Source organism: Lagopus muta, chromosome 5 (genome assembly GCF_023343835.1).
Source record: "Lagopus muta isolate bLagMut1 chromosome 5, bLagMut1 primary, whole genome shotgun sequence".
Lineage (NCBI taxonomy): Eukaryota > Metazoa > Chordata > Aves > Galliformes > Phasianidae > Lagopus > Lagopus muta.
In genome coordinates, this window is record NC_064437.1 from 18,186,294 (window position 1) to 18,209,760 (window position 23,467).

The 23,467-nt window shown below is 37.6% G+C and overlaps 1 protein-coding gene across 1 annotated transcript in view; it reads left to right on the forward strand.

Annotated features, from left to right (window-relative positions):
• The window catches only part of LOC125693467 (uncharacterized oxidoreductase ZK1290.5-like), a 46,741-nt gene that overhangs the window by 18,687 nt on the left and 4,587 nt on the right, over positions 1–23,467 (forward strand). Inside the window, exons 4-7 of the mRNA XM_048945485.1 lie at positions 10,885–10,976; positions 16,007–16,189; positions 16,719–16,778; positions 18,704–18,805. Of these exons, the coding sequence (XP_048801442.1) occupies positions 10,885–10,976; positions 16,007–16,189; positions 16,719–16,778; positions 18,704–18,799 (431 nt within the window). The 3' untranslated portion in view covers positions 18,800–18,805. The remainder of the gene's footprint in view (positions 1–10,884; positions 10,977–16,006; positions 16,190–16,718; positions 16,779–18,703; positions 18,806–23,467) is intronic.

Sequence of the window (23,467 nt, forward strand, 5' to 3'; positions counted from 1 at the left end):
GAGGAGTTTCTGGAAATGCAATGACATTAAACATAATTCTCTGTGGAAAAACTGGTTTGTAGTATGGGATTAATAATGCATATGTGCAAGAGACTGGTAAGATGATAAAAAAATCTCAATATTGACTGAAGTCTTTGGTCCAGCTGAAGTAACAAGATTTTCTTTAATGACTTCTTTGTATTCACAGACACTTTGATTGCAGATATTTGAAAATCTCATTCTTTCAACCTCTATTTAAATCCTGGTTGATGTTTATTCTACAAAATTTCACTTACCTGAGGCAAACAAGATTTTAAAGTAATGTAAATTATTAATAGCCTTTTATTATATCACCATTACCTATTACCCTATCAGGCAGGTAAAGAAGTTATCAGTATCATGAGTCTGTAAAAGTCTTTGCAGGTTGGGTTTGTTTTTTTTTGTGTTACAGTATGTTTTGTATTGGTCACAATGGTCAAATGCATTTATGTTTATAGATATGAGGTTTTTTTAGGATGTGTAAGCAAAGATGGATTCTACCATGATCATCTTAGAGTCACCAAGTAGTAGCTGAGACCTAGGGTAACAAGGCTTGTAGGCCTTTTGGACTGAAATATCTTCTCAGCCAGTTTAGGAGAGAGTATGGTTCTTGAGTCTGTGCACCTGTCTGGGTCAGCATGTGCTAAAACCCAGTCCTCAGATGAAAAAGATCTCTGTGTGATAAATTAAAAAAATCTAAAAGATTTTTCGATATTATTTGAATAAATAGTTTAGGGAGCAGAAAACTTGAATGAAAAGTTAAGCAAAACTCCTCAGATTAGAACAGGTCCAACTTCAGAAAATTCCCAAATGCTTCTGGCTGAAGAAATAGCAGGTTTACTGTTATTTGAATGCAGTGTGTGCAAATGAAAATGGATATGTAAACTGATGCATGAGCTTTCACTGAAACATACAGGCATCCTTAACTTTACTTTTTCATAATCTTTCAGCGCCTTGTAGTGCTTTCTCTGTTTTGTCTTAAGGAAAGTTTGAGGTTTATCTGTAACATCAGAAGCTTCTATTAACTGGAAAGCAATGGGTTTAGGTGACAGAAGAGGAAGATCTCCTTTGCTTTCAGTCAGAAATCTCCACTGTGGCTTAACATTATCCATGTTTTTAAGAATCTTCTTGTATTTCATCGAAAGCAATTTTTGATGGTTAACGTTCTTTAAAAAGGATCACCTGTCCTGATCTGATTTTTCACTGGAAATATGAACAACTTAAAACAGGAGAGAATCTGAGTAGTGTTTGTCAGTATTTGTCTTGTTGCACTTTGTAGCTGACTGGTTACCATACTGCAATTTTGGCAAGTGCTCCTTGGGTTCGGTGTGCTGGCAAATTTTTGCAAACTGAATGGAGTCCAGTTGCTGCCTCAAGGCTGGGGTCTCAGAGGCACACTTGGAAGAAATTTTTTAGCGCTCTCTCCATTGTGCTTGAATCCAGCATTCACCTTCCTAATGCAACTGAGCAATTGTCTTACAATCTCGCTTCAGGGTAAATAAGTTTTCCCAGAGTCCCAGGTGATTTTCATGAGTTTTTTATAAGGAAACTACGACAGATGCAAGTTTTACCAACTTCAGGATTTTAAGTCCCTCTGGGTTGAATCTGAAATGTGGTCAATCCTGTGTTGTTGTTTTTTTTGTTTGTCTGAGCTGTAGAGTCTGTGGCAGACCAAACATTTTCTCCTGACTAAATCCTTCAGTATGTTTCTTAGAGTCTGTTAATGGTCCTAACGGCATCTCTCCCTTGATATCCTATATTTTATACATTTCTTCTCTCTAGCATTTCTTCCCTACAAACAAGGCAAGGTTATGCTTTTAGTTTGTTATATTTCAAATATTATGTAGTGTAACCAGATTTTGGTGATTAAATTTGCTGTTTTCCCATAATAACCTAGGGAAGGATGTGCTCCAGTCCTGATCAGTAAAAGTGGGTACATATTTTGAATGACTTACTAACAGATAGCTTTTTTATCGTTCAGTATCAAGAACCAAAATTTATTAATTGTACATACACTTCCCTAAACCATATGGGAAATGTATTAGAACTGTTAGTCGTTATGTTAATGAGTTATAACAGTGTCTAATTCATGAGGTATTCATATTCAGGTTAACACTGCTGTGAGAATTGTGCTGTCCCTTAGTGTAAGTAGTAGCTTTAGAGTAAGTAGGGGTTGGAGCTCTGCACCTGGGCTTGTTAAACCTCAGGAGTGGCAGCAAGTTCCATTGAACAATTATTGAAACATCTTTACTCTGACGATTAGAAACAAATGATTGTGGGATAATACTTATCGTTTTCTTTACTGTTTTTTTTTTTTTTTTAATTGTGCGTATCTGATGGTACAGAGTAAAGGCTCTACCAGTGCTAAATAGATTCATTTAAAAACAGTGGTAAGACCAAACTGCTAGCAGTTTATTCACAGTAGGAATACTATGAATACTTGCTGTTAAAATGGATTTCTACTAACAGAGGATTAAGTACTCTAGAACTTCAATGTCAAGAATTACTTTATTTCAATGCTATTAAACCTGGAAATGTAACATATTACTAATATATATTTTATATATATATATATGTTTTAAGTATGGTGATTTGTTAATCTGCTCCAGTTTGACTGTAGCAGTTTCACAGGAGGCAGTCAACTGTCACTGTATGTCATAATGTCACAGTGAGAATAGTCGAGTCTGTATGTGTTCTCCGGTACTGAGAGGCAGAGAATTCTGGACATGTCTTTGTTCAACAGGCCTCATAGATCATTTCTTTTAAGATCTATGGGGTAGCAGTGCTGAGAAAAAATGCAGAATAAAACCTTATTTTGGTCAGCGAGACATTTGTGTGTAATAACTGGGTCTTCCTGTTGTAACAGCTGAAGTCAGCTAGGATTCTTGTAATGACAAAGCTATGGTTTGAATTTTTGTGGTCTCGTACATTATCATTTTGTGGAATTATCCTCTCTGATTCCTCAGGACAGAGGCCAGACTGCCTACAGAACCCATTCCAAGATACATACATTGAGTCAAACATTCCCTTGACAACTGCAGCATTCCTGTATAGGCATCATTTGTCTGCCAGCAGATGAAAGCAGTGTGGGCAAACTGCTTTGACATCATGAATAGTCATTATGTATGCTCACTGGTAATTGGTCTGTTTCTAGCAAAATAACCCTTTCCATATGTAGTGTCTTTAATGACCTTGAGTTTGGCATTGTGGTTAGCCCATCATCTTGAAAACTTCGTACACACATGCACATGATTACTTGTCCCTTCATCTAAAAATACTGGGAAGAATGTGGATCTCTAGCTAGTTTTTGACTGTAATTGGGAATGCTGTTTTTCTAAAAGTTGATTTTTCCTTATCTGCATAGTTTAAGCAGTGAAGCTTTTGCTTACCGAGATATTTGTGCTTGCATCAGAAATTCCTTACTGTTCTAATTATCGTCTGTGTTAAACAGATACTCTTGAAAATAATTATTCTGTTAATTTGTTAGTTTTAGTTGTATTTGCATATGATTTTAAGGAAGTGCCATAAAGTAGCAGAAACTGTTTAGCCTAGCATTGAAGTGTAACTGAGAAAAAAGTTGTTCTGCCTAATTCCAAGTGAGGGAAGAAATCTGGCCATCCTTAATAATGTTCGTGTCCTTTTCCTTTCTGGGCACAGACTGGTGCAGTCTTCATTTTTTCCTTCTGCATTATCTATCAGTTCTTAAAGGTATGGGTGGGAGGTAAGTAAACCAAATACAGTTTTATGTAGCTGGCACAGATTTCTAGTACACCAATTTCTAAATGGTATTCTGCTTTTATTTTACTGAAAAATAATTTTATATCTCTGTTGATATCATCCCATGATGAACAACTCATGCACTTATGTTCCATTTCAACAAATACTTATTTTACAAATGTTTATGCTGGTAGAAATCGTATGGAGGGGCGTGTATGTGCAAGTTGCATTAAAGTTTTTAGTAAGTAAATGACTTACTTAGCAAGACATCTATTTCACACTGTGAACTGCATTCTCTTTGCGCAGATAAAGATGTCTCTGGGCTTGTTGTTATCTGAAACAGTTCAGAGATGTGTTTTTATGGTTTGAAGGTGGTTGCTGTTGGTGAGGATGTTGGTCGCACCACACCCTGTTGATCAGATAAGACTGCAATAAAAGACTTATAGAAAAAGAAATGACAGCACATTTTTATGTTGAAAATCACAAAGTAGTCTTCACAACATGCAGCATTTTAATAAGAAATTGCCATTGAATCAGGCGTTTTGGTGCAGATGTGAAAGCAGGAACAAATCTAAATTTGCACAAATGTCTACTCCCTTTTGTCATATTTTGCTCTTCTTAGTAACAAGCTTCATGTGCAATGCTAAGTGCAAAAATAAGCCCTCAGACTTCTGTTTCATGATTTATTGCAATGTGTTATTTGTATTTTTTTCTACTAGCACATTAAGCCTATTTTTGATAAATTTAGGGTGAATGTTTTTATTTAGCTTACTGAAAGAAAATGTATGTTTGTGTACGTTCCATATGGATATATGCAGAAGTGTATCCAGAAGTGCATAGAGGTTCCCACCTGAACACAAGAAGCCTTGGGAAGATGGCAGTGTTGAAATACATTTCAGTGGAAAGTCCTTGTCCAAAAGATCATTTTGTCTCAGGCAGTGATGTACATTATTTGGGGAAAAGGTATTGCTTGTCTGCTCTGCAAATTTTGAACACTAAACCCAGGGTAGTAGACCCTGTGCTAAATCAGTGTTATTTTATTGACATGAGATGGTTTGTTCTTATTTGTATTTGTTGGGAACCATTATCCTCTCCAGTGTGGAAGTCCCCAAAGTATCCCAGTTTAGGAAACTGTGCCTTCATAGCCACAGGGAGGACAACCGATTTAGAATTTATGTTTTGCTCATGCTACTTTCAGAGTGCTTATTTTAAGGGTGTACACAGTGTGATTGCCATTACGTATTCAGCTGAGTCTCTGGTAATTCTGATCACATCTTCACAGTGTAGTGTATGGTGACAATATTGCCTTCAGGGGTTGTTTCTGTACCAAGTTGCTTTTACAGCTCTGTCTGCCCATCTGTTCACGAGCAGCTGCCTTTAACAGATGCTTCAAAATGCTCTCAGTATAAAAACATATTTTCAGGCTTTTTTAAAGCTGTGTTCCACTTGCAGTATGATCCTACATGCTGAAAGCTGGCACGAGAGAGGGAAATATACATCAGGGGAATTGATTCAGTTTTGAAGACAATCAGAGAGCCTTTGGCAGCATTTTTTAGTGTAACTTGATGTGTATCAGAATTCAAGAAAAAAACATATCAGTGTAACTAAGATGTTGCACTGAAGTGAGGAAGATGAGCAGCCAGAGTTGGAGACTGAAAATGCATTTAGCTCCTATTGCAGCATTATGCAACTTAATAACTACTGAACTGTTGTGTAAACAAAATGTTCATAATTATTTTTCAGTCACAGGACTTTTGTTTCCTCTCAATTTATCATGATTCAGAGGTGATCTGCAGGATGGAGTTGTAGTAGCCCGCAAGTTGCTTCAAGGCTGGTAATGCTCCTGTACTGTTGTGATGGATAGGAAATGGGTCTTCTCATCGCTTTTGCCACAATCTTCCTGTATGCAATTAGGCCAGCCTTTGGTGTCTATCTGTGAAATGGGAGCAAGGCTTATGTCATAGATTTAGAACTCAATTCTGACTGGATGTGTTTAAAACTCACCTACATTATTTGTGGAGGCTTCGGCTTGCACCCTGCTTGTGGGACACACTAAGCTTGCAGCATTCATTACTTTAGCAAGCTGTGCTGAAATCTGTGCTTTATGATTTCTGTAAGGAATGCTATTTGCCTACGGAGGAATTCTTAACCTATATATCACAGAGGCTGTGGGCTTTTCCAACCTGTGAAACCTCCTGTAATAAAGATACAGTTGCTACAGTTGACCTCTTGTGAAAAGTGGATCTTTGTGCTTTTATTCTGTGGCCTGAACAGGACATGTAACAGAACGGGCACTGTTCGTGCTGTGGGAATTTTCCTGTCTCTGACTGGTGAAGGGAGCAGGCAGGGGGAGGAAAACTGGCTCTGCAAATCCAGTGTCCAATTTTGTCGTTTACAGAAACTTCTTGACCTCAACTTTGTACAGCTAATGTTACAGAGAGTATTTAGAGGTTTGATAAATATTCTTGGGAAAGATAGGGCTAACTATTGCATTAAAATAGTGTTGTGATGCCAAGACTGTGTATTTATACTTCATTGCTGCAAGGCTAGCAGAATCACAGAATCATAGGGTCTGCAAGGGACCTTCAAACATCATTGTGTCCAGACTCCCTGCAAAGGCATCCAGGAGTGTCTTGAATGTCTCTAGAGAAGGAGAGTCCACAACCTCCTTGGGCAGCCTGTTCCAGTGCTCCGTCACCCTCACTGTGAAGAAGTTCCTTTGCGTATCGGTGTGGAACTTGCTGTGCTCCAGCAGCAGTGTCCATAGAACTCTACTTAAGTTGATGTTACGCTAAGTAAAAGAAAAAATATCCAGTCACCTTCTAGGTTGCCTTTAAAAATGCTTTATACTTAACACAACTACTTGTGAACCACTCTAATAGAAAGACTGGGAGTAACACTGTGGTAAAATTACCTGTATGGTGGAGGCCAAGTTTACTATGTGCATGATGGGGAAGACCTTACTTCTCTTCCTTCTGATATGTTTTCTAATGTGTCTTTCAGAGTCAGAGTAATTCTGCAAACTGGCTGAAAATTTCTGTTCTACCATTGTGCACTGGTCAGTCAATTATTAGCAGTTGTAGAAGCATCATCATTGCCTTGAAGTCTGTGCATAGTCACAGAGCAGGGCAAAGCCTCACTAAGCCTTACTAGCTAACAGGGATTTGCATACTTGTTGCTTATTGCATCTCACAGTTTGTCAAAATCTTCTATGGGCTAAACCACTCATTTCCCCAAAAGCATGTGAGGAGGATACTTTCTCTCCCTGAATTAAAGCTCTATCACTTTCTAAATAAGGCAGTATATCTTTCAGAAAGGTACTTTCTAGAGAGGATTGCAGCTAGTGCATTCTAAGCTTTTATCCCAGAAAAGTTGAACTTTTGGGCAAATTAAATTGAACAAGTTGACTTCCAGAGAATCCGCTGACTGAAATGTATTTCAACACAGTGCCTGCTTAGAAGATGTATTTATTTTGCCTAATTTCTGGAGCATTCTGGTGCTTTTGAGACCTGTTACACAAACTATTATTGGTCTCCACTTTCAGCAAAACTGGATGTATTGGTGCACATGTGCAAATATTTTCATATATGCAAGGGTGCGTTTACACTTAATTCTCTGGTAAACTAACCTTATTTTTTCACCTTTTCTTGTTCACATAAAGGGGGACCTAATACAAATTGTACTCTACAAATTTTGTAGCGTACTCATAAAAATCTTTACATCTTAAAGGCTTAGCTGATATAAATACATTCTGCCCCTTCTTGCTTTCTTTGCTATGTCTTACCTGCACCTTGTTCCTGTCAGGGAAAGGCTGAGATGAGAGAGAACCTGCTACACTACTTGAATGTTCCCGTAAGTGAGAGCAATCTTCAGCTGCTTCTTCCAAATCTTAGCATTTTTGTGGTGCCTGAGCAAAGCACAGTAATTACAAGGAAATCTGCTACCTATTCTTAAGTATTTTGAGGTACTGAAAGAACTATTGCATACAACTGACTTTCTCAGGATGTGTAATTTTTTTTGTTGTTACAGTGCTGATGTAATCATTTCATGGATCTTGTTTGTTATACACTGTCACAGGTAATGGGTTTAGATCTTCATTTTTGTGCCCATCCTTTTCTAGTTCTTCATTAGAATCATAAAATAGAATAGTTAATGTTGGAAAAAAACACTGAGATCATCTAGTCCAACCATTAATCCATCCCCATTCATAATAATTAATCCGGCAAGTGCCAGTTGTGAAAATAATTCTCTATAATCTCGTTCTCTGAAGCAGTCTTTCCCAGATTTGGACAAGTTAGGGCAAAAGTGGTAGTATTCATTCAGCTGGATGGAAACAATTCTCTGAAGTAAAATCTATTGCTTGTTGGTTGAAATCTGGACTTTGCATTTTTCAGGCGATTCCATTGTTTCAAATTCATGCTTCCAGCGTGCATTGAAATAAAGTTTTTAATACAGTCGGACTTTAATAGTTTTCATATTTATTGCATTTCATTTTGTAATTTAATATCAAACCTAAAGCACTTCAATTTTCCTGTATAAGACTGTAACCAATCGCAGAGTAATGAAGTTGAAATGAAGGGTTCTAATTTTACCAAAACAAAATACCTAGGTTTAATGAATGTGAAATGGTTCAATCGTTATCCCTTTAAAAGGTGGGAAAGTGCTGTTTCCACAAAAATATGAAAATTCTAGTCATTATTTTTCATGTTCTGTGGGAAGATATTCATTTTTCTTGGCAGTTTGGAATTTAGCCTTTGCAACTAAGCATAGAAGTGTCTTAATATCGGTTTTAGTAAGTGTAACTAAGATTCGAGACAAAGCATAACTGATACAAAATTTCTTGATGGGATCTCTAGCCAAAAACCTACAGTGAATGCAAAGAGTATATGGGACAGACAACTTGGAGTCAGCTGGAAGCAAAACGTCTTAAAAAATACTGTAAGGAAAAAAAAAAGCAATGATGTTTTTTGTGGGAATGGACAAGTTTAGTACGAGCTTTCATCTTTTATCTAAGAGATTTTTTGTTATAATTCTGCCTGAAATAAAAGCTTTGTTCTTAAGGGCAAATTGAAAGCATGCTTTTTTAACTCCTTAGCTTTCAACAATAGTGTATAATATTTTGGTTCACCATTGTATTAAAAATGTAAATGTTTTTCTCACTTCTCTGTCAAAATAATTTGTTAATATTGACACTGCAGGGTAACTTGTCAGTACAAATCAAAAGCTTGGGTTTTCCCCTTCTGGCAGATTACATACAGATTATATAAATTGCCGTAATGCAGACTGTAACTTAATTATTTTATGCATCTTGAACAGTGTTCATTTCTGCAAGTGATAGCTGCCTAGTATGTAGTTGCTCATGTATTTTTTTCTCCTTTTTGTATTCTACAAAGGAAAACACATTTAAAAAGCAATGGTATGTGTGCAAGGTATTGCTGCTGTGCAATAAGTCTGTCTGCTTTCACTGCTAAAATATGTGAAAACAGAACAGTCAAATTGCCTGTATTTGTATGTGGTGGTGCAAATTTTATTGTTAAGGGTTTTAACATTGTGTTTTTAACAACTAGCAGTAAACTGTAACTTTACCTATAACTGTGCTTACAGTAATTGCTTTACTTACATAATTTCATAGGATAAGCCTAGAAAAAATTATTTATTTTGCTTACATAAATCTAACCTTTTGATTTTTAAAAATGCCAACAACTCACCAGTAACTAGTGTGTTATTTTTTAATACATAAAACATGTACACATCTTCTGAATGGTTTCCTAACTAACATTTAGGAATAGTTATATATTTTCCTCCAGTGTTTTCATTAACTTCATTCTGGATCAAGCAGAATTCCTCCTTTTTTTGTATTCCCACATTTCAGTTACATTAATAGTCGTTTTTTGCGCGTCTGTATTTGAACTTCCGTATCAAGGCAACTCCATGTACTTCCCTGCTGACCTCAAAACAGGGCAGTTCTAACTGCAGGATAAAGAGAATTTTGGTCCAGAAATCTTTCCTTTCACATCAAGTGCCTGAAGTTAGCCAATGACTATAACTTTTGGCTTAATTCCTTTCTTTTTGTGGATACAGATATTTGTATGCAAGAGGACACGCGTAAAGACATGGTGTGCATTGTGTATATAATCGGCTGGGAGCAGAATTTGATGGGACTCCTGGGTGCACATAACTTGAGGCAGAGTTGCAGATTGAAATGTGAATTCAGTCAGTAAATTCATTTACTAAGGAATTGAGTCTGATTAATAGTCTGCAGAATCTGCAGCCTAAGGAAACCGCTGCTAGCCTGGTTGCACGTGGTTTCCCTATGAGCTGTGTTTAGTGCAGAAGAGGATCAACATGTCAAAGAGTAGTCAGGTTTGAAGTGTGGTAGCAGGCCTGTACTGGGAGTTGTACTTTATCATACTTGGGGTTTGAAGGGAGGTGTCTGACTTCAGAACTGTCAACACTTAATTCACATGCATGCACATTTAGAGTTTATTTAAAAAAAAAAAAAAAAGAAAAGAAAAAAGCCTTTATAACACTCATCCCGTTGTATTTTGATTGGCATGTCAGGTTGAAAAACCTGGCTGTTCTAATTCTACTGCACATTCTACTTCCTACACATTTTAACTTCTTGTTTCTTGTTAGTTATTACTTCAAGTTTTTATTCTGAGTTTTATGTAACATCTCAGTAATAAGCTAGTAGAAATAAAAGCAGGGTTACGTAGTTCATTTGAATTGTGTGTCCTTGTGTTTTGTTGCTCACACCTTATTAGTCTTCTGCAAAATGTTCCACTTTTCTTTAGTTTTGGCAGGCTGTTCAGAACACCATTTCCTTCTTTTCATTCTGGTGAGATCCAATTGTTCTTTGCTTACACTGCAGGAGCCTTTCCCAGAATTTAGCCCAGAGTTTTTATACACTGGGGAGTTTCCAGTGTGTTTAGATTATAAAATGATTTCCTAGTGTGACTGACAGAACCATGCTTTCAGATAATGCTGTCAAAGTACATTTTGGTGGTTTTTCTCTGTGTCACGTTGCACTGTTTCGCTGTACTGAAATGATCTGTACAAATAGTTTTGTCATTTGAAAGTGATATTTTTCAAGCAATCCTCCCAAGCAGAATCATCCCAAAACTTTTTTTTTCCTGTTCCTCTTGTTAGGTGTGTGTAGATCAATTGGCGTAAGCAACTTTCTTATCAGTCATCTTGAGCAACTACAGGAAGACTGTCTGGTTACCCCACATGTTAATCAGGTGAGTGGAGAAATAGATTTAAGAATCTAGTTATGGCTTTGGGTTAATAACCCACTCCTCCCCATCCTGGTGCCTGGAAGACTAAACATAACTAGCCTTACTCCTGCAATTTCCTCTCTTTCATTTCTATACATGCATTGTAAACCACTCAGGAAGGCGATTTCAACTGGGGAAAAAAAATTCTTCATCCTCTTCATCCTTTCATTCCCCCATCTTCTCCCAGCTAGTTGTCAGTGATTGGTTTTAAGGCCCAAACAAATGGTTAGTGCATCAGTTTTTGATGATAAAGCAGTTGAGGAAAAAATTCAAGTAGCACTAAACATTTGGTGTCTCCAGAGTAAACAAGGTTTTGGAGATCCTGTGCTTGAATACTAAGTATAATTTCTCAAAGCAACGCTGAGGTGATACTGTATCCGTGCAAGTGTACTGGTACATTTGCTCTCTCTTCAATGAGGAGATACACTAAATTGTCACCTACACATGAGCAGACTTCCAGGACACTGACAGCTGCTCCAATTCCTACCACTTGCTGCTAGTGAAAGTGCACTTCTGCTAACATAGAACAGGGAACTGGAATGGCTGAGGTACAGACACATGCTTTTTCCTTTTCAGCAGGTGTAAAGGATTTTTTGGCAGGTTTTTATTGCGTGAAGTTAGAAACAGGCATAAAAGGATTGCTCAGAGTGTGACAGAACATCTCTACTTTTTGTTGATCACTAGACAGAAGGCTAAAGGGCAATTGTGAGTAATGTAAAATGTACTTAAAAAGAAGGAAAATACTGAAGTTCAGTTATTCAAAATAAACCAGGCACCAGGTTGTGCCTGTTAAAGAATGGGTAAATTTGCCAAGGTTCAGTTGTGTCATCTTTTCAGAAATATACCTCCTCAAACCTTACTCTGGAGCTTGGCAGACATTGTTGCTGTGTTAAATAAGAGTAGCTTTTCAGTGTCCCACCAAATCACTACAGATTAAAATGTATAATTATGGAATTGTTTTGCAAATTTCCTCTTACCCACAATGTCAGCGTTACCAGTCTCATTGCTAACAGAAGTTACTTCTTGATGGGGTCCTTTGTTTTGTGGCTGAAAGAGGAGTCAAAAAGTTGAAACCGTAGTGGTTCTGAAAGATTAGTGTTGAGTGTCTGTGTCTGTGCCCAGGACTATTCCATTTATCCCTCTGTATTTAAGTAGTCATTTTTTTTAAAGTGGTGCACAGCACATCCAAATAAAAAATGTCTGTACTGCTGCAAACTGCTCCACTTCTAGCACTTTCATTATAGCATTAATTGTCAATTGTCAGGGCTATGGAATCTTCAAAAGAATATTTAGTGCTGTTCCTTGCTCAGTGTTGGAACTTGTTGCTGAGTCTGATGAAGAGATCACTGAAGCACTATAGAAGCAAGTGCTATAATTAATTCCAACTTTATTGCCCAGTATTTGTGATACCAAAGAACTTTGCTCTGTATACTCACAAGATAGCCTATTCTTTCAGTGAACTTATTTCTAAATACAAAACATTTGCAAGCAATGATGACATTGAAATTCTAAGTATTTAAAGTATAAATGAAGAAAAATCACTTCTGTTTAGCTATTTTAAATTATCATAAAGAATTTAGGATATTCGTGCAATTCCAACAGTTCTTATGGTATTAAAACTGAAAGTTATTTGTCTGTGAAGAGAAAGAAGTAGGAAGACAGGAGAAATGAAGTTGTGTGTTTGACTTTTGCTGTCTTTATGTACCAGGTGGTAAGCAGTGTTTCTGTTATACCAATTGAGTTGTAAGCAGTGCTGCTTCTTGGTTCCTGAAAAAAAAACCAACACACTATTGTGATGTTCTTTACCAAAGTAGGAAAGACCAGCCTTTTCAAGACTAAATATTTTCTGATAATGAGCATGCAGCCTACTACTAGAAGTACTGTCAACTGTTCTATGCTAAGTATTTCATTCTAACAGTGAAGAATGAAACAAGATACAGGTTTGTGTTGCAGGATTTGTATTTGACTTGGCGTACATTTAATGCAATAAATACACTGAAACAAGATGGATCCTCTCCAAATTCTGTGCAAAGGTGCTCATCAGTATTTATTTATTTTTTTTTTTACTTCCGTGGGAGTTCAGTTAGCTGTGGTACGACCTCAGAAACGCTTAAATATTGTTAATGTCACTGTTGATATTAAGCCATAATATGTAAATTTGTACGGGGTAGACATGCATTTTAGGATTTGATGCTATGATTTTCAGGCATTTGTATATAAACTCACTTGAACTGTTCCTTTATGAAGAAAACTCAATTCTGGGCTGAAATTTCACTTTTTTAAAGGAAAAATAATTTTTAGTCTATACATTCTGCTTGAGAAGCTGGCTGGAATCCAGATGCAGGTAAAGATCCACATGAAAAGATCTGCAGCGGTTTGGAATGAGTAAGGGTTGTGTACTGTCACATGGACCTTACTGAGAGTCTAGGTCCCTGCATCAGGATTGCTGTTAGGCTTAACTTTTCTCCCTTTGCAGCTGTCATAAAAAAATCTGTGCTTTTTTCTGCAGTGCCCTGGTGGCTGACTAAATTGCAGCTGTGAAGAGTTCAGTAATGTGAACTGCAAACTCTTTTATTAAATAGGACGGATTATACACACAAATCACTCTGGGTAGAGTGCCAGAATAAATCAAGATCTTTCTCTAAGCTACTTGATGGGCATCCCTTGCCTGAGAAGTTTGGTGACTGAAATAGCAAGGGTGGGGCAGGCCAGGAAGTAGGAATTATTATTTTGAGGGGAAGCACATGCTGGCCCCCCGCCCTGTGTCTCCTCTGCCTCAGGATGCTGGGGCCTTGTGTTCAGATGCTGCTAGAATCTTCCAGAAAGGTTTCAAAATAAAAATAAAAAAACCCAAAACAAAACAGAAGTAATTATTTCATTTCATGCACTTGATTATTTTAGTCACACTTTTAAGAAGAAAAATACTTGCAGTACACAACAGAGAGTGACAAAAAAGCGTGACAGAATTCAGTGCATGAAATGTGGAAGTCTCATCAGTGAAAGGCACAAGGTAAAATGATCCCATGTATGTTCCCATGGTTGTTGCTGTAAAGCCTACTTGAGAAACAGGGAACATCTCAATGTACTGTTATGGTTTTAAATCTTAAGGTACAGCCTGGAACTGTGCTGCTTTGAACCCATATTAGACAAATGACTAAATCTTGACTGCATGTGTATTAGCAGTAAGTCCTGAATAACTCACCTGATGCTATAGAGATGCTTCAGGTTTTTCAGCATTTATTTGTAGGAAAAAAAAATGTATTTAGTATTTTCAAGGCTGTAGTATTTATTGCACTTAGTGCAAAGAACCTCTCTAAAAATGCTTATTTCTGTTTAAATAACTGAGTAATACACCCTCTAGCCAGTACTTAACAAGTTTTTAATTAGATCCCAATAGTCATGGTGTGTTAGCGCATTTGAAGACACTGTGTATCTATATCTAATTACCAGTGTAAAATGATACTTACCTGGGAGAGTACCTGGTGTTGCTTTAAGATGCTCAGTCTTATAGTTCAGTCGCGTAAGGAACTAGTAGATTAGGCTTGCTTTGGGTTTTGTTAATCAGTGTTTTGAAAGGAACTGCTTGCTCATTCTTTTTTTCCCCTCAGTTTTGTGTAATAAACGATGAGAATATTTTCTAGTCAGCTCAGCTGCAAACGAGTGAGTAACTGTATGACCTAAACACCAGTCTTTTAAATATAAACATGAAATACAAAGGCTACTCGGAGGTCAAGAAACATCAAAGGTTGAAGACATGGATGTGTCTGCTGCTTGAACCTTGTTCCTGAGTCCACCTAGTAATTTAGATCATAGCAGCGTTAGGCTGACTCAGCCCAGCCTTCCAGGGGCACGTTTTTTTCTTAGTCTATGTTGAATGACTGCCAGCCTATTGTTCTGCCTATTGTTGTCTGAAAAGACAACATGTACTAAAGATGAGAAACAGGATATGTTCATTTGTCCCTTTTATGGCAGAAGAAATTTTCCAGATTCCATGTGTTGAGTTAATTGTTCAGGAGAGTAGTTTTCTTCAAAACGCGCAAGAATTAGATCACTGGAACAGTGGTGACAGCTGCTGAGCCAAGGCTACATCACATGATTATGTATTTTATTATTTAAAATCAATGCCACCCACTTTCATCTGAATGCAGAGGAAGGTGTTTCTTACAGTGTATAAGCTGTGAAATATTTTTTAAGTAAAAGGAGTAAGGGACTGCTATTACAGAGGTTTGGTTTTGGCTTTTATTAAAAACCCACAAAGTGACTTGAGATTCTTACTTTCTAATAACTTTTTTTTCCAGTTGATGCCCTTGTAGCTTGTTGCTTTTCTTCTCTTAGCTGGTTCTTGGCAATTTGTGATCTTCCTTCCTACCAAGGGTCTCCTGCACAGTTCATTCCACAGCATGACTCCTTCCTCCATATGTTGGTGACACCGCTTATGGAATACAGGATTTTCCCTGTGTAGTCTATGCCAACACACTGCTTCAGAGGTCAGGCCCTCATCCTAGACACATTCTTTTGGTTTGTGTCTTGTAAAAGGAGACTCCACCTCCTCTTCTTGCCTGTGCAACTCAGAAAAGATCATTAGTCAAGAAGTAATTAAGGCAGTCTTTTTGGGGAAGAGTATCAAATCGCCCATAAAAATGACCTGATGGCCAGTATGTGTTTGCGTGTATTTCTCAAACGCTAAGCAGAACAGGAGTACAGGTCCAACTGCAGGTAGGGAAGATAACTGCTCCAAATACCTTGTTTCTGGGGTAAACATAAAATGCATAGCAAACTACTGTGCCAATTAATGGCAAAATGTTTTGAGTGGATTATTATCCTTCACGTCTTCTAAAACTAATTGCTTCCAAATATGTCCCATTAGAAGTAACTTCACTCATGTTGCATTTTTAAAGCAAGAGGGCAAAAATATTTTCATTTATCAATGACAATGTTTTCTGCTATATGTACTTAGAAGGTTTTTAGTAAAAGCTTTTTTCTGTTTGCCTAAGGTTGAATGTCACCCTTTCCAAAGACCTCAGGAGCTGGTGGACTATTGTAGGAGCAGAAAGATTGTTTTTGAAGGATACTGTCCTCTAGCCAAAGGGGAAGCACTCACTCATCCTAGTATCATTCAGCTGGCAAAGAAATATGGCAAAACTCCAGCACAGATTTGCATACGCTGGAGTATACAGGTAATGGAGGGTGGGAATAAAAACCTATCCCCTCTCTCAGAAGAAAAAAAAAAGTGTATAGTGGGTTTTGTTCATCAAACCAGAATATATACTGAATTTTTTTTGCCTTTAGTATGTTGATCTGTGGTCTAATTGTGCTGTGCATAAAGATGTATTACACAAAACAAGGCACTACTTTAGACATGAAAATAATCTGATTGTAGAGAATGAAAGGAATTGGTAATAGAAGAGATGTTTTTAAACTAAATTTTAAAAACAGTAAGGAGTATTGTTTTGATTTCTCTTACTCAACACAAAGTGCTAAGCAGTGAAATAATATATTGAAGTAATTTAAACGATATAATCTGTGTTGGAAGTTAACGCACTGCATACAACTGCAATTACAAAAGGCCTGTGGAAATGGCAGTGTCCTCTGAAAAATGAGAGGAAAACCTGAGAAGGCATGAGGAATGTCTGAAAGGATTTGCAGAGAGAAGATTTTCTTTGAAATTATGTAAACTTCAATCATGACAAGAATTATGTTTTCCAGAATGGAATTGTGACTATTCCGAAGTCCACAAGAGCAGAAAGGATACAGGAAAATTGCACGGTAAGATTTGGTTACACACTGAAGTCCAATTGATGTCTGAACTGTTTTTAGAATTTGGGATTACCTGCCCATTGTCCTGTAGTTAGGGCATATCATTCATCAGTGTCAGAAATCAACTGGAGATTTGATCAGTATGTACAAGAAAGATATCTGCCGACTTTCTGGATGCTGAATACTGGACAGTCAACTTTTGTCGTTGAGTTTTTGTTATGAATATTTTTATCTATTACTGATTTATTGTAGAAAATCGTGGACTGGCTGTGGTAGGTTCACGGATCAAAATGAAGCAATGTGTGTGCTATGCACAGTACAAAGACATGATATGAAAGCTACAAAACTCCTTTGGAGATATCCCATATACTTCTGAAGGAAGTTGCAATCCTGTCAGAGTTGACTCTTCCCCTACCTTCTTGCACTGACTTGCTGAGAAGGGCCCAACATGCAGGGGGTGCACAAAGAAGTGGGAAAGGAATGAGGATTAGCAGTATCTCCTGTCCCCTCCCTTTTTTTTTCTCTCTTTACACTAAATGTTTTTAATTAGCTTCCTCCTCATTTCTGTAATATGAAAGCTTTCTCGAGGGGGAGAGGGGTGGGGGAAAACCATAAGCACATAAAACCGTAAACACATAAAACCATAAACACATTGTTCTTCTGCAGGTCTGTTAGGAGTATGATCTGTTTGGCAAATTGGGATAAAACTTAGCAAGAAGACAGCAACCTTCTGACTCTGGCTGAATTCACTGTATGTGCTTTAAGTGTGAATTCCCACACATGCAGTGAGGCTTTCTCCTGGTGGCTATGTCTGCTTATGTAGCTCCTGCTCTGACTGTTTATTCTGACATCCATGCTGTGACTGTGGTACAAGCACAGATGTTTGTGGCACTGTGTTGTGAACCAAATCAGAGAGAATAAACAAGAATTTCTTCTTCTTTTATATTCTTTTTTCCCCTCCAGTACTTTAAATCCAGATTAATTATATGTTTCACAGAGTTGACTTTATGACCCCACCAATTCATTTAATGCAACTGAGGGATTGTATTGCAGGAAAACTCAAATCACAGAGGAGAGAGACAGGGAATTGCAGATATCTGACATTTATCACAAATCTGTCTTCTCCAATGTGTTGGTGTAAGTCTCTACGATTTCTAGTCAAAATGGGGAAAGGTGAACCTCAGTGAGCCCCTGAGCATATAATATATAGTATTTATAGTTCTGTGATTTGTCTGTGGGTTAGGTTGGAAAAGGTTTTGAGGACCGAAGTTTAATTACAAGGAGCAGGCAGCAATTGCTGGATAATGCAGGATGGGGAGGAGCTCATTTGTAAGCAGTTCAGTCGCTGCAGGATCTTTTCATGATGGAGCAACTGAAAGCAAATTCAGTTCTGAAGTGATATTGTACCAGTAATACAACTGCTAGGAGAACACTGTCACCATCATGCATGTTGCAGATCTCACCACAGGAGAAGCCTGTGGCTGTAAGAACTTGTACATGAAGACAGATGGTTGCTTTCAAGTTAGTATCAGTACTAAAAAACTGTAGAACTGTGTCTTCTTCTGTATTAATTGACCCATATTAAAGCCTTTGGTTTGATAGCTTTGTGAAAGTACTAATACCTTCTAATAACTCTCCTTGGCAGAAGAGACCTTAGATACTACTATTTTCTTGGACCCTTGCTTGAGGCCAGGGTGTTGCAAAAACCAACTACAAATGAAAGTGAGTCACAAAAAGAGTAAAGGAGCCCAGTGGAGCCTATCATTCTCATGGAGAATGATGTTTGTCTATGACAAAATTTAAAAATAATTTCCAGAAGATTAGAATTAGATGTATATATTACCTTCAAACTTAAATGAGTCTTGTTTTAAATGATAGAAATGCTACTGATGGTCTCTGTGTTCATAGTGTTAACTACATATGCATTCCCACAGGTGTTTGATTTTACAATAGCAGAAGATGATGTTGAAATTCTAAATGGAATGCACGATGGGAGACATGTTTCCTGGGACCCAAGCCTTATTGTGTGAATGAAGGTTTGAACTTTTTTCTTTGTCAGTGATCAGTGAGTCACACCATGTAATTTAAATTAAGTGAAGGTTGCAATAAGAATATAATTGTGAGCTTAATGTCTGATATTAATGATAACACTTCTGAAATCCTTAAGAGTGATAACAGATAAGATTTTTTAAGGGTAGTGTTTGTGTACTGAGATCTTAAATCTGCATGTAAAATCTTGATCCATAATTCAGTGAAGACTATGCAAAACCCTCTGTTAATGACATCACCTTGCCTCAGGCCAGTAAAGCAAGAACATAAGGAGATATCACTTCTTTGAATGTCAAAAAAAAAGCTGCCTGTTAGCATATGGTACAGGTGTTAGCTGTAAATTAATTTTTCGGGTACTTTGTTAGAAGGTTGCAGTATACACAGAAGAAAAAGCTGGGTGGAAAAAAATGTTAATACCACTATTATAGTGTTTATAGTGCGCAGTACTGTGTAAAGCTCCATCAAGAATATGATCTCACTGCAATAAGCAATATATTAACATCACAGGAAAGAATTTGGTATGTCTTATTGCCTGATAATTACATTGACCTAGAGAGTTCTATGCATGTTACTTACAAGCCTGTAGTTGTAACAAAGTAAGAATACCTTGAGAGAAATCTGTGTACTACCTGCATGGGTAAGAGTTGAGCAGGAACTAGAGTAAGAACCAGAGGCATCTTTGTTGTTATGGACCGTTTTCTCTTACTGGAAATTCTACAGTTTCATTCTCACTAAAAATGAAAACTAGCTTGTCTGTCACTTTTCATTTGTCTAGGAGATTTCATTAACAGACTGTTCTCTGATTTTGTTATAAAATACATATGTGTGTAAAGAGAATTAGGTACGGGTGTATGTAGTTTACAAATCTGTTCTAAGAAGAACGTCTGCTAAGTATTTTGTCCACTTGAGCTTCTAGTCACATTGGTTTGATATTTTAAGAGTTCCTGTGTCTAGAAAGGTATGGAAAGTCTGGCTATGATTTATATTGTGAGTGAACTTCCTGAGGCAGTTTTCCCAGTGCTGTTCTGCTTTAGTCATATTGTGAAACAAAGGTCCTTACTTTTTATCAAGAAATGGCTTACAACAGGCATGTACCCAAGCCTGCAGTGTTTTTCTTCAAAGCAGAGCTGCTACACAGCTTGGCTGAGATACAGACAAACTTACTGTTTACCAACGAATGGTAAACTTTTCAGAGAAAAATTGTCTGAATTTGCCTCTTGAATCATTATTGTATTATTTATTACTTAAAAAAACCCAACAAGATACTGCAGAACAAGCTGGCCTCACTGATACCTGTACAACGTGTTCTTACAGAAAAGATGCTCTGCTTACACGGTCAGGTTCACATAAAGATGAAGCTAAAGGCTACAATGAGGGTGGCTTTATGGTTCCATCTGTCAAAGAGAATGTGCTCTTGCTTTTGCATCAGCTTTTGCTAGGAAGTCAAGCCAGAATTTTCTCTATCTAGATAATGTTACCTAAACAGTACAATGAGTAATGAGAAGAATAATCAAATAAAAACAGTATTACTATATAAGCATACTTGTTAAGGAGCAGTTTCAATCTGATCCTTTTATGTTCAGACTCGATTATTGTTATTTCGGGATTATTGTTATATCCCAGGATTTTTATTGATTTATTGTAAGCTATTCTACTGATTTCTTTGATACCAGGTAGTTGCTTTAGAACTTGAGCAGAGTTTAGGTATGACAATGTACAGAATGTAACTGGACGTACTACAAGCTATTGAAGTGCTAGGGCTCAGTTGATCCGTGTTATCTTCTAGGTGTGGTGTGCTCTTTTGCATGTTGTGCCATCACTGATCCCCATTGTTTTCTGCCAGAAGCTATAATTCCTCCAGGAGACTGGAATGCTGTTATCTCCTGTGTGCTTGAAATGTATCATTAGAGCTTCCTCCTTTGACTACAGCTTCACAAATCTTAGGCTTAGTTAATTTAGGAGCATTGAGCAAATTCTCATTCAGTTTTGTTCATATTGCTGAAAGGACAGTCTCAGTGGACTGACATTTCATGCTCTTCTATACAACTACATTGACATTAAAGATGATGTTAACAGTTTTCTTTTTAAGCAAAAGCAGCTACAGAATAAGACCATGAAACATCACGTAAATGAACATTTCTGAAGTACTGCCAACTTTGATAACAGTGTAGATAACTAATAAAAAATTGGAAAGTGAACAGTAGTGAGATTTAAGGGTAGGAGTAAGGAATAATGTTCTCTAACAGAAGCAAAATCTATCCAACTGTAGAGATATAAAAGTGTGGGACACAAGATGAGGTAGGTTAACTCCATTTTTTTTCTTTGTTTCTTCTTTGTTTAGTACCCTGGAGGTAGTCATGTTTGAAAGGTGGGTTTGTTTGTTTTTTAAGCTCAGAATTCATCCCTAGTGTGTATTCTTCAAGTGATACCATGCCTATTAATCCCCAGGGCTGAAATTCCTCCTTTTGTCTGTACATGCATGAGGCATGTTTTCTCCAGAGAGAGAACTTTTACCTTCATACAATGACCATTTTTTAGATACAGCAGTGCATGTATTTTATCACTGCAACTACCATCTTGACAGCAGGAAGAGGGAAATATATCTGAAAATTGAAGGCCCTTTTTCTTCTGTAATATGTACATTTTTTACAGTTGTGACTGATTGAGGCAATCCTCTCTAGTTGAGATAAACAATTATTTAAAATAAGATAACAATTTATCAGTATTATCTACCTAAGTGCAGTCAGCCTTCTTAGCAGGAGCACTGTAACTGTTAATAGAAGGTGTTCTGGTTTCAGCTGGAGTAGAGTTAATTTTCTTCCTAGCAGCTGCATGGTGCTTTGTTTTGGATCTAGGATGAGAATGAAGTCGATAACACTCTGATGTTTTAGTTGTTGCTGGGCAGTGCTTACACTAAGTCAAGGACTTGTTGGTTCTCACACTGCCCTGCCTGAAAAAGCTGCAGGGGCACAAGGAGCTGGGAGGGACGCAGCCAGGACAGCTGACCAAAGGGATGTCCTGTACCCTGGCATGGTGATGAACGATAAAACTGAGGGTGTTGGCTGCGGGTCTGCTCTGCTCAGGGACTGGGTGGGCACCAGTCACTGGTGGTGAGCAACTACATTGTGCGCCGCTTCTTTTGAATATCTTTGAACACTGTTACTACGTTTTAGTAATATGAGAATATATTACTGCATTTTCCCTTCCTTTTCTGTCCTGTCAATCTGTCTTTAGGTAAAACTCATGAGTTTTACCTTTTCTCCCATCCCACGGCTGGGCAGTGAGTGAAAGGGCCCGATGGTGCTGAGCTGCCTGCTGGGTTAAACTGCAACAGAGGAGAACTCTTTTAAACAAACAAGGAAAGGAAAAAAATAAACGGGAAGTTGGTGGAAGGGTGAGGCCATTTTGTATGCAGCCAAGTAGCTTTGGTCTGGCTCTGAGTGGCTCCATCTGTAATTTTCTAGCCTGTTTCTGGATTTCGTCTTTTATGTCTCTGATTATTAAGGCACCTCACAATGTTAAATTGGAAAGTGATGGCAGTGATTTTGTTAAGTGTGTGCTTCAGGATTTTGTTTTTATTGGGGTGCAGAAGTATTTCTGCTGTACTTGTCCCCCCAGAATACATTATTCTTTCAATTAGCACATGCAGTAAAGAAACAGCAACACTGGTAAGCTCACAGAGCCACTAAGCCAAGTAGGTTGCATTAGTATCTGCATCTCTTTTTGTGCTGTGTTTGACACCAGATGATTTTCTTGACAAAATAGCAATAGGACACTGAGAGGAAAGCTGATGTTAACTTTACAGGATTAAAAGGGACAAAAGTGGAGTAGCTCTTGCTGATACTAACTGAATGCAAACAGTACTGTCTGTCCACAGTGCCACATTGTTGCCAGAGCTTTGGAGCTCAGAGGAACACATCCCTGACTACAGAGAGTTGGGTATAAGCAACAGAAAAGCCAACCTTGCTGTGCTGGGAGTCTTTTTTTATACTTTATACTTGCCTCTTGGCACTTTTTGCAGCCTCAAACAAGATGTCTGTGCTTCTGAAAGGAGACGTCAAGTATTTGCACTGCCTTAAAGTGAGCCTAAGCCATGCTTCTGATATAGTTGATGCAGTCTTCGCCCTTAATCAATGCTTATTTGTCTACAGCGTCACACAGGACTAATTACCAGGACATTAGAGGATAGTAGTAACTTTCTGTAAGGGCCTACCCACTGAAAAAGGAGGAGTGTAAAGTCTTAAATGAATTTAAATCAATGATTCTGACCCTGTTTCCTGTTGTCTGTTACCATTGCTAACTCATGGTAGACATGGCCAACATTATGTGGAATGTACATCTCTAAGCAACCTTGCACAGATTCACTTGTGCCAAATCTCAGTACACAGTTACCCAGGATTCATCTTCTGTGATCTCTGTATGGGCTTTGTCTACCAGAGCCCTTTGAGAACTATTCTCTAGTTTGAAATACCAGAAAGAAATTCAAGAGCAAGTTAGTAAGGATATCGTCCTATTAATGATTGCTCGATTTTTTTATTTATTTTTTTTTTCCTGTGGCAAAATATATTTCCAGGACTTTTTATATGAGATTTCAGGATGAGAATCCTGGTATAATGATTTACTGTGAAGCTCCTATCTTGTCTGTGAAA